Source organism: Corylus avellana, chromosome 2 (genome assembly GCF_965113065.1).
Source record: "Corylus avellana chromosome 2, dhCorAvel1.hap1.2, whole genome shotgun sequence".
Taxonomy (NCBI): Eukaryota; Viridiplantae; Streptophyta; class Magnoliopsida; order Fagales; family Betulaceae; genus Corylus; species Corylus avellana.
This window is the reverse complement of record NC_142491.1, coordinates 29619644-29631615: the sequence shown is the minus strand read 5'-3', so window position 1 is coordinate 29631615 and position 11972 is coordinate 29619644. Positions and strand designations below refer to the sequence as shown.

The 11972-nt window shown below is 39.3% G+C and overlaps 1 protein-coding gene across 1 annotated transcript; it reads left to right on the top strand.

Moving 5' to 3' along the window:
* Window positions 1-426: 426 nt before the first annotated feature.
* Window positions 427-11143, top strand: LOC132164725 (inactive leucine-rich repeat receptor-like serine/threonine-protein kinase At1g60630). Its single transcript, XM_059575284.2, has 2 exons — window positions 427-2372; window positions 9501-11143. The coding sequence occupies exons 1-2, from the start codon at window positions 1025-1027 to the stop codon at window positions 10157-10159; spliced, it is 2007 nt and encodes a 668-aa protein (XP_059431267.2). The 5' UTR covers window positions 427-1024; the 3' UTR covers window positions 10160-11143.
* The last annotated feature ends 829 nt before the right edge of the window (window positions 11144-11972 follow it).

Genomic DNA, 11972 nt, shown 5'->3' with positions numbered 1-11972 from the left:
GTGCATGTTCTTTTCTGCTCTCTCGACTCTCTCTCTCTCTCTCTCTCTTGCATTATTAGTACAATGCTGAGCACATATGGGTAATGGATCCATCGACACTGTTTAATCTTGATCGAATTTCATTATAAGCGTCTTTCTTTCTCTCTCCCCCGGAAGTTTCTTCTTTTACTGATGCTTCTTTTACCTCCGCTGTACTCCCAAGAAAACTGTGATCTTTCTTCGAAATCCATGTGATTCGCTTGGAGATTTGAAGTTGTTTGCAAATTCAACACCTGGGTCTTCTCTAATTTCATGCATTGGAGGGAGATTTCTGAAAGGTGAAATTGCAGTTGGGGGCCAGTGCTGGATCCCGTGCGCGGCATTGCCTTTGAAGTTGGGAAGGAAGGAAGGTGCTCAAACAAAGGTTCCGTTTGAGCAACCCAAGAAAGTTCGACTGTTAAAATAAGGAGTAACAACAGTTTTGTTTGCTTGCTTTCTTTTTTATTTTTTTAAAAAATTTGATTTGTTTTTCTGTTTCAATAATGGCTGCATTTAAAGAATATAGAAATCATGGAGAGGAGAAAAGAATGGTTATAAATCTCGCCTGCAACTTCTGAGATGAGTTCACGTGAAGGATACGCTGTAAATGTCGGTGAGTTTGGCGAGAAACGATGCCCACTCCGCTGTCTCCATGCGGTAAGTTCCCAAAGCTGAGCTCCTCTCGCCACCTTAAATGCTGTGTTGGGCAGAGTTGAGCTTCCTTTACTTTTTACTGGGTCTCCTGTTCCTCCCAAAGTTATGTTCCCAGTTGTGGCCTTCGCCGCATTTAGATCGGGAATAAAAGAAAAGGGAAAAAGCCTTGAAAATGACTCCTTGGCGCCTTGTTTGGTCTTTGGAGTTGACGTTATTGATGGTGGGAGCAGATCTGCGCGGGGCTTGAAAAGTGCTTGAGAGTGAAAAAGAAAAAGGAGGGTTTGAATTTGAAGAATCTGTTTTGAAGATTCCAGCATAAGCATTGCATTGCATTGATTACTTTACTGTCCTCATGGAGCCCCCCGTTTCAAGACGCTTCTTGTGGTTGCTTCTCGCGCTGCTCTCGCTTCCCTGTGCCGTGAGATCGGGGGACGCCGAAGCGCTCCTCACGCTGAAATCCGGCATCGACGTGTCGGACTCGCTGCCATGGAGGGCCGGCGGCGGTGTGTGCAAGTGGAAAGGGGTGAAAGAGTGCATGAAGGGGAGGGTGACAAAGCTGGTGTTGGAGCACCTCAACTTGACCGGAGTTTTGGATCACAAGGTCCTCAACCAGCTCGACCAACTCCGGGTGCTCAGCTTCAAGGGCAACTCTCTCTCCGCTCAAATCCCCGACCTCTCCGGGCTTCTCAATCTCAAATCCCTCTTCCTCAACGACAACAACTTCTCCGGTGACTTTCCCGCCTCCCTCTCCACCCTCCACCGCCTCAAAGTCGTCGACCTCTCCGGGAACCAGATCTCCGGCCAGATTCCGGTCTCTCTTGTCAGGCTTACGCGACTGTACGTGCTCCATTTGCAGGACAACAGGCTGAGAGGCACCATCCCTCCTCTCAACCAAACCGGTCTCCGATTCTTCAACGTGTCCAATAACCAGCTGTCCGGAGAGATCCCGGTGACCCCGGCTCTGGTCCGGTTCAATGCGTCGTCGTTTTCGGGGAATTTGAATCTGTGCGGTGAACAGGTGGATAATCCCTGCGGAACGCCCGGGGCGGGGTCTGGGTTTCCACCGGAAATGAGCCCTCACAGTTATCCGTTCTCCAAGCCGCCGCCGTCGTCCTCTTCGAACCGCGCGAAATTGACGAAGATAATCGCAGGGAGCCTGGGAGGGTCTGTGGCGCTGTTGGTCTGCGTGCTCCTGCTATGGATGGGTTGCAGGAAGCGCAGGAGGCTGAAGGAGGATGCGTCGAGGAACAAGAGAGTAGTGGAAGCGCCGACAGTGAGGGAGGACGGGGCAGGAGCGAGTACCGGGACGGGGGGTGGCAGGGGAGGTAATAACGGCGCGAAACCGGGGGGGTTTTCGTGGGAAGGGGAGGGACTGGGGAGCTTGGTGTTCTGCGGAGCAGGGGATCAGCAAATGAGCTACGGGCTAGAGGACTTGTTGAAGGCGTCGGCGGAGACGCTGGGGAGGGGTAGCATTGGGAGCACGTACAAGGCTGTAATGGAGTCCGGGTATATAGTGACGGTGAAGAGGCTGAAGGACGCAAGGTATCCGACGCTGGAGGAGTTCAGGAGACACATGCACGTGCTTGGGACCCTCTCCCACCCTAACCTGGTCCCACTCCGGGCATATTTCCAGGCCAAGGAGGAGCGCCTGCTCGTCTACGATTACTTCCCCAATGGCAGTCTCTTCTCTCTCATTCACGGTACGTCCCCCTCCCCTCCCTTTTTTATTTTTATTTTTATTACTTTTTCGTCATTAATTATAATAAATCGTTCATTAATGAAAGAAAAAAATGTTTTGACCATAAACTACTTGACGTGGCGTGGGTCAGTTTGGGTTAGATTTGGTTTGGACTTTGGACGACTAGAGTTTAATAGAGTTTTTGATATAGAGTTTCTGAAAACTGTTTACATGTGTGGTAACAAAATTATAGATTTTTTATTATTTTATTATTTTAAACGAGTTTTTTAATATTAAACTCATTTTTAGGTGGTCCAGCACACTAATCATACCTTAAATACATCATCAACATGCTATAGCACCTGAAGTTAATAAGTTTAATTAATGATTTGTTACAATTATTCTACTTGTTGAGCTTAAAGCAAGGGCAATGGGGGCACATCGCTCCCTCCACCTGCCTCTTTTATTTCACCTGCATCTTTTTTTTTTTTTGTCATCTGGTAGCCTATAATAATAGAGCCTATTTATTATTATGTAATTATGGTCTCCCAATGTATGGGTCCATATTTTTATTTGTGTTTCTAAAAAAAAAAAAAGAAATGCATGCATTTATAGTACACCATCTCCCTATCCGTTTGAAGCGCGTGTAAGGAAACATTAATTTGTTTTGCCTTTTAAAAGGGTGTTCATGGAGGTGTCTAGGTGGGTTACCCACCCCCCACGGGAAAAACTGTTGAAAAGGTCGGGCCGTCACACGTGTGGGCTGGTCACACTGCTGTCGCACGTGTGGGATTCACTTCCCTCGTGATTAATAACACAATTATTATTAATTTGAATACCATAATGATGCGTTTGAAAGGATCTGAAAAGTGGAATCTTTTTGGTCGTATGGGCCCCCTCATGTTAGGCCTCAATCAGTCACTGTTGTTGAGATTTAGGTGAATACCGACACTATCTGTTCCTTTCGCTGTCAATTGGTTAACCTAATTGCAGTAATTGACGACTCTCTCTCTCTCTCTCTCTTTCTTTTTTTTTTTTTTTTCTAAAAAAAAAATTTATGGGACAATTGACAACTCACCTCTACACTCTAGGGTTGTCATTTCCCACTTGCTCTGCAAAGTCCAGATAATTCCTTCTTCACTTTCTCACTCAATATTGTGACATACTTGATGGTCAGATTCGGACGGGAAAACGAGCCCAATCAAATTTACTCACTAAAATATCTAATTCATATATATATTATCTATTAAATTTTTTAAAGCACCGGGCAACTTCTTCATTTTAACTATTGTCTTTTTGTTACCCCAAAAAAAAAAAAAAAAAAAAGAAGCTATTGTATTTTATTATTATATTTAAATATTATTTTTTAAAGATTTTTTATTTTTTCTTGAACATTTATATTTTTGAATATTTGTATTCTTCTATTGGTCATATTGGTCATATTTTTGAATATTTGTCTTATTCTAATGGTTATATTTTAAAATTTTATATTTTCCTAAGGGTCATATTTTTTAATTTTTTTTCTTACCCTAATAGTCATATTTATAAATATTTGTTCTATCTTTAATGGTCATATTTTTAAATTTTTGTCTTTTCTTAACCGTTATATTTTTAAATTTTTTTTTTTGTTTTTGTTTATTTTATTTTTATTTTTTTCTAGCAATCATATTTTTGAAAATAAGACATAATGCTTTCACTATAAATTAGACAATTTCGTCTCTAATTATCATTCACCTCAACCAAGGTTTATTTTCTATTCAATATATGCTTTTTCTCTTAGTGAGTGAAAAGGGAGGAGGAAAAAAAAAAAAGATTTTTATCATTTTTTATTTTTTTTATTAATAGTGAGTATTGTTCACTCAGTAAATTTTTTTTACTAGAATAGTGAGGCAGCTAGGGAAGCATTTAGAGCATTTTCACTAAATTGGCTCACTAAACTAGTTAAAAAATAGTGTTGGTGAGGCTGCTAATAATGCTCTAATTGGACGTGATCTACTGTAAATTCAATACTTATCTGAATTCTTATTCAAATTTCTAAGTAAATTAAAAAAATAGTAGTTAATAGGAATAAAATTAATCAGATCTCAACTCATTTCCACAGTTTGTTTATGCTGCTAGCATTCTCTGAACTTTGTTATGAGGATTCTATGATGGGCTTGTAGAGCCTGATCAATGTGGATTTTGCAAGAGATATGGACAAACACAGAAATGTCGCTTGGCTGCTTGAGCAAGAAGTAGATAGAATGTTACCAATCTAAGTTTGTAACGGGATAAATTAGGTTCTTAGAGGGAACTTAAACCTCACAATGTAAGCCCTGATTTAGTTTAATTCTTCTCTACTTATTTCATAACATAACAACCTTTAAATAGAGGAGCTATTACAACGTCCCTAAGGAAAATTAGGGCCGAGTCATCAATCAACCGACTCTTATGGAAATACATACCTATTATGACTACTTAACGTGACAGGTAAATCAGGGATATCTTCTTAGTTTGGAAAGGATTGTAACTTGTAACATTGATTCTTGCTCAACCTTTGGGTGCTACAGGCACTTAAGCTCAAGGAAGGTTGCAACAATTTTATAGAGAAGGAAATTTTGATATTTGACTTGCAGGAATATAGTCCAAGTAATAGGTGAATAGAGCGGCACATATAAAATCATCATATTCTTACCTCCTGAATTTAACCTGTATTCTTTTCTCCTTCATGGTGATATTCTTTTCTCCTTCATGGTGAAAACTGCAACAACCTTGAATACGAAGCCCGAAATTTGGGTGAAGTACCTAACTTCTTGTGTTCTAGGGTGTATTTGTTCTTAGTTCTTAATTATTTTCTTCTGTTTTGTTTCACTACAACCCCAACAATTGGTATTAGAGAAAATAAATTTGAGTGGGAGTATAGGATTTTAGAGTTGGTGGTTATCTGATTTGTCACCAGTATTATCCTTATTAGTGACTTGAGGATTATCTGATCCCTACTATGTTACTATCTCATGCCTTTCTTGCAGTAAAATTTGGTACCATAACTGAACTTCTCGTCTAGGTGAAAAGAAGCTAGTGATGTTTCTAAGAGGTAGCTCAATCGGTTAGGGACCACGCCTCATGAAGCGGAGGTCACTAGTTCGAATATCCCCCCCCCCCCTCCTCCCCCCCCCCCCCTCCTCCTCCTCTTGTGTGGACATGTCAAAAAAAGAAAAGAAGCTAGTGATGCTTCTCTTCCACTCTAGTCCCGTGGAACCTAAATAATTGTTCAGCTTGGCAAGCCCAAACGGTTGGGTCCTCTGCTCAATTGAACCCGGGAAATTCCGGTTTGACATGTCTTTGAGTGAAAGGTGGTGGCCATTCTCTAGTGTTGGCATGAGAGTTTTCTCCCTCAGATTTTTCCCCCGCTAGGTCTCACCTTCTTCACGTCTGAACTTCCGTAGGGTGGAAAACTCAAAAATTTCTGCCAATCAGGCCATCACTTGATTGTGACCCTTAGTTAAAGACCACACAACTTGTTCTAGATTGGTCACTCATTCGTCCATCTCTTCTTCTTGTCGATTGTGCGAAAATTTCATTGTGATTGGACGTTAGGTTCGAGAAAAATCCACGTAAGCAGTGGTTTTTTTCTTGAACCACCCTATGTTGGTGTTGACTGGTGGGACACCGCATGAATGGTGAGGATTGTGGCCTGGATGGGGCTGTTAGTAGAAGGACTTCTGTTGAAGAAGCAAGGTGCAGTATTGCATTTAGCTTGGGATAGCGGGATTCATATTGTGGAAGGAAAAAAAGTGGTGGTAGAATTGACGCAGCTGCTATTAGTTCTCTATGGATGTCCCCACCAATGGTTTGGAAATAACAAGTCACTAGCACGACCTTGGATTAAAATAGAAAAATGAAAAATGCATCACCAACTTAGCCTTGGTTTCAAAAGAAGCCAAATCGCAAGTCAACGTGACCTTAGTATCCACAAGAAGCCAAAATCGCAAGTAGCCCAAAGTTTGTTATGAATATAAGTTGTTATTCACTAATTAAATTATTTGAGCATATGACATATAGTATTTTGCATGCTTATTACAAGTATATGTGTTGTGCATGTGAAAGGTCCTTGAATTATATTGAATATGGTCTATGAGTAACGGGGTTATCACACAAGGTCTTAGTCTATAAACCTTGTAGTCTTAAACTTTGAGTAGTTCGCAGTTGGTAATGGAATTTGACTTTCCATTTGCGAAAGATAGTTACACATCGAATCTTGATGATCTACCTTGATCAAGCAAAGGTAGAGGCTTCATGTTGATTTGTAGGTGTTATGCATTGAATGGACTAAGGAGTGCATTTCCACAAAATACTGTCAATAAAAAAGACAATAACTCCTAAAGACTTCTTATGATATTGTTTCTAAATTCTGAGAGATTGTGTACTCAGATGTAAAATGAAGATTACTTTGATACATCTATAGATGAGACCTTTACTGCAGTTAATATTCCTGGTGTGTTGGGTAATCACATGTAGCATTGTGAGAAAGCTTTTCTCAAGAAGGAATCCAAGTCATTTTTCTTAAAAATGATAAGAAATTTTCCCTTAAGATAGATTTTATGGATAAGCTTATTCTCAATCTCTCGTTAGAGCATTTTGGTTGGGCATACCAAAATAATGTACATGTTATAAGAATTAGAAGGTGATTTATATGAGTTAGATATAAAGTGCTCATAGTGTATGGAAGCACTTTATATCAACATGGAAGAAAAATGATTAGCCCTTTGAAAAATGTGCCTTTGAAGTCCTTTTATAGACTTGTGAAAATTGGCCTTGAAACTTAAAGTTGGTTTAAGTTTTTTTGTGGTGGCGTCCGAAAATGTTAATGAGGCTTCCAGACAACTTTAGGGTTTCACGTCTTATTCAGCATCATGTCCAAACTCAACGAGCGATATAGCAAATGAAAATTTTTCTGATAAATTCGTCTAAAAATGTGCGGACAACCTAACAGGTGAAACTTTTGTTTCTCCAATTTGTCTGGGCATGAGTGAACAGACTAGTAGACTATACTATCTGAATGGGAACCATCTAGACATCAAGAGAAAACCTTGCAGATGAAACTCATTGTCTGAGCATTTCGTTTGGACATTAGTGGACGAGTTTGCAAATGGACCTTCTTGTACTTGATTTTCTTGAACATTCTTCAACCCAAATCCTAAGTACGAATTGAGAGTTTTTTATTTTATTTTATTTAGTTTGTATATAAAAGCTTTGTTTTAAGTTTTAGGTTTAGTTTTTTTTTTTTTTTTTGGTTTGTTTAGTTTCGTTTTTGGTTTTTTTATTTCATTTTATTATTATTATTATTATTATTTTTAAAATTTTTTTATTTATATTTTTTACATAAGCTTTTTATTTATTTTTATTTTGTTTTTTTTTTACACTTTACCTCACCAAAGTCATTTATGTTTACACTTTACTCCCCGAGGACATTTTCGAAAGTTTTGGTTGAAAAAAGTCACGTGTAACACACGTGACTTGGTTTTCGTCTAGATAGATGGATAGTATTTTTTGCAAATGTCATATACATTGTTGGAGTGTTTCGTCAATTTTTAAACATTGGGCGTTAAAACGCAAATGCGTGGATACTTTATGGGATAAAGTGTATTTTTCCCTTTTGTCTTTTTCAATTGTATACTTCCTATTGCGTGGGTGTGTCCCTTAGCACCTTTTAAATTAATTTCTAGGGTGAATTATATCAATCTCTCTTCGGGTTTGGAGAAAATGTCAGGGACCTGCCTCTTATTTCAAGAAATAACACTTCACCCTTGGAATTTGTGATATATATAAGAGATAGATCACTCTTTCTACACTCATGTGCCATTACAGATTGTGATAAAATGTTTAAAAATGTTTGTAATCAAATTAAGTTAACTTCAAAGTAATCACAGTAAAGGTTACTAACTAGATTGGTTAGATGACAAAGAAAATCAGAAAATACAAATAAAAATAGCAGAGGTAGAGGGCAAGGTGTCATTTTTGAAAATAGGAGTTAAGTCTCTAACAATTCCCCAAATGAAAATAGGTGCCATTTACCTTAATTTCTAACTTATCAATTGAAAAAACAAAAGTTCCAAGAAGGCAGTGATGTTTACAAAAATACTTTAAAGAAAAATAAAGATATTTCCTTAGCTTACATAAAATGTTGAAGTGAAAGAAAACGCCTCTAAGCGAGGAATGTGGAGTTTAGAATTATCTTGACAAACAGAAAACTACTGATGCAGCGTCACATGGTTGTGTAACAATTTAAGATTGGGTTCAGAAAGTTTTCCTTGAATTTAGTTTGTCACCACCTTATCACATTTTCATGTCATGCCTTCCCCTGGTACGAGTTCTGAAATTGTTGATTCGAAAGATACTAGATTTCTGTTTCATGCCTGCACGGAAGTTTGACTTGTTAATCTGATACGATCCTAATAATTAGAGATATTATCTAGAGAACTATAGATAACGGTAGGAGTTATCAATAAGAGCCCTCTCTACCTGAGACGGTGAGTAGTGGTATATTATTAGGATACTTGGGAGTTAAGTGATAATGTTGTATTCATTATAGACATCTATCACCTTAGAACTATTTGTATTATTTAATGGCATTTGCTGATGAATGAGATGTGAGTTGAATATTAGTATGATAATACAGTCTCTGTATTTGGGAGTTCTCGGCTCACTCGAAGTAGCCATTGAAAGTCACGGCTCCCTCTAAGTAGCCAATTTATCATTTTCTATGTTTTGTTACTTGTTGGTTCGCATCATAATCATGAGATATTAGGTCCTGGAAGGATTAGAATAATATATCCTTACTACATCTTAGGAAGGACTCTATGCAGTACTAGGAGATGTGATAAAAACTTAACCGATTTCATTATTTCATGTGAAAAATGCACCAATAAAAAGGGTTATGTTTTGTCTTGAGGTAGAACCTGCTCGGTTTCACATTGAATTCATGGATCATTTGTTGATAACAAATTAATTACTGCTGATGTTGCAAAATGGGAACTCTATGTAATGAAGTGGCTTCAACTAGATACAGATGTAAAAATGGAACATCCTGTTGATTCGTCTAATGCATATAAAAAAGCCGTATTAAGAATGGCCTTGTTTCATGTATTAACATTTGTGACTACTGTTACAGGATCAAGAACTTCAGGTGGTGGAAAGCCTCTTCATTGGACATCGTGCCTTAAAATAGCTGAGGACCTGGCAACTGGTCTACTTTATATCCACCAGAACCCTGGCTTAACCCATGGAAACTTGAAATCCTCAAACGTGTTGTTAGGCTCGGACTTTGAGTCGTGCCTTACGGATTATGGTCTTGCTTCATTCCGGGATCCTGACGCATTTGAAGAAACCAGTGCAATTTCTCTTTTCTATAGAGCGCCTGAATGCCGTGACATTCGGGTGCCGTCTACCCAACAAGCGGATGTCTACAGCTTCGGTGTACTTCTGTTGGAACTTCTAACTGGCAAAACACCCTTCCAGGACCTTGTTCAAGAACATGGTTCAGATATTCCTAGGTGGGTCCGGTCAGTCCGTGAAGAAGAGACCGAGTCTGGGGATGAGCCCGCTTCCAGTAATGAGACATCTGAGGAGAAACTTCAGGCTCTCTTGAACATTGCAATGACTTGTGTCTCACTTGCACCAGAGAACCGACCTACAATGAGAGAGATTTTAAAGATGATCAGAGATGCAAGGGCAGAGGCTCAAGTGTCATCCAACAGTAGTGATCATTCACCAGGAAGATGGTCAGATACTGTTCAGAGCTTGCCTAGGGAAGAACATTTGAGCATTTGAGTGGATACCAAACTTGGCGGCTTAAAATCTTGAATTCCATTTTTTTTTTTTTTTTTTTTTTTAAATTGAATTGTGATTCTTCAACTAGGCATTGTAGAGTGCACCAGTGTAAAGGTTTTTGTTTTGATCTTTCCAGCTAGTTAGCAGCTAACATTTAAAATTTTATTATCTAGTTAGTTGGACGCTTAGAAGGTTGAATTTACATTGTTGTTTGGAAAAAGGGTCCTAAACCTTTTTCTAAAATTTTATTTTACCTGTTACAATGTTGTTTTTCTTCTCTAAGGATCAGCCTTACTTTCCACTGACGACTCCTTCAACACCTTACTCTCCACAGTCTCACTGCAGCCTTCCATCTGAGGAACGATCAAGACTACGTAGATGCCTTAACTATGAGAAGCTCAGCCTTGAAGTGTGTAAAGAGCTCACAAAGAAGCCTAGAATCCCTCCCGGGATCGCGGTTCTAGTGCTCATATCTTAACAGTCTGAAATACCAGCAAAGAAGCTCGGTTAATGGGGAGTCTGACCAGAAGCAGTTCCCGATGGTTTTTGCACTGGCAGTGGCCCTAGAAGTTTCTCAAAAGAGAATCAAAATATGACACTAAACCTACAGCGGATGCAATGGAGGGTAGTAGAATTGGAGCAAGTGTGTAGGGAGATGAAGGGTTAGATGTCAAGGTTGGTTAGGCATGTTTTAGCCTCCTCAGCAGCTGTTGAGGGCTTAAGAGTTGCTGTCGAGTGTGTTCATATATGCATTGAACAGAGCACTGCTGCACTAGCCGCTGCAGATGATTTTTTGGTAGTATAGCCCAGCCAGAGGTTTCAACCAGTGCCCTCAGATTCAATTTAATGGGTCAGGTGATCATTATTATTATTATTATGCATTGAACAGAGCACTGCTGCACTAGCCGCTGCAGATGATTTTTGGTAGTATAGCCCAGCCAGAGGTTTCAACCAGTGCCCTCAGATTCAATTTAATGGGTCAGGTGATTATTATTATTATTATTATTATTTTTCTTTAGAATTTTATTTCCTTGTGATATTTAAGGATGCGTTTCATCTTGGTTTAATTTTAATTTTTTTCTGCTTTTTAGAATTCCAGTTACTCAAATACTTGTCTTTGCAAACGAAGCTTGCAGCTTTCTTGTCTCACTGAACCTGGTGTGTCGGAGAGAGAAAAAAATAAAAATTCAGAGTTTGGAATGAGAAGAAGAATTTGAGTGGAAGAAGGGAGTGTTGTGGAGTTTAGTTAAGGGAAGGAGGCGGGCGGGCTTTCACATTACTGAGATTATGAGAATGAAGAGACTAAAGAGGGGGTTAATGAGGAGAGTAAGGGCTCGTTTGGTTTGCAGATTGAGTATTCTGTTAGAAAAAGGAATAGCTATTACTAGGAATAGAGAAAAGTGGAATGAAATAATTATTCTTTTTTTTTTTTTGGACATGCCTGCACAAGAGGGAGAGGGGAATTTGAACTAGTGACTTTCGCTTCATAAGACGTGGTCCTAACTGATTGAGCTACCTCTTAGGGACAATGGGATAGTTATTATTATTCCTTAGTTTGGTAATAACATATGTATTCTAATTGGAGTTAACCCCAAATTACCAAAAACCCCACCCTTTTTTAAGAAGAAGAAAAAGAGGAAAACCTAGAATTGTATGGGTGGCTGGCAACCCCATTGGAGTGGCCGAAAAACCCTTGGCAGGACCTGGGGATGGTCGCACCACCCCAGGAGCACCTTGGGGCGGACCCCCGGAGCACCCTAGAAGTGGTCACGACCACTCTCAGTGGATTTGGGGGTGGCCAAGGACACTCTCG

Bases quoted from the DNA above. Each gene is read 5' to 3' on its own strand.
- LOC132164725 (XM_059575284.2), top strand. From the start codon at position 1,025: ATGGAGCCCCCCGTTTCAAGACGCTTCTTGTGGTTGCTTCTCGCGCTG. The intron at 2,373-9,500 runs GTACGTCCCCCT...CTACTGTTACAG, and splicing joins TCTCTTCTCTCTCATTCACG to GATCAAGAACTTCAGGTGGT.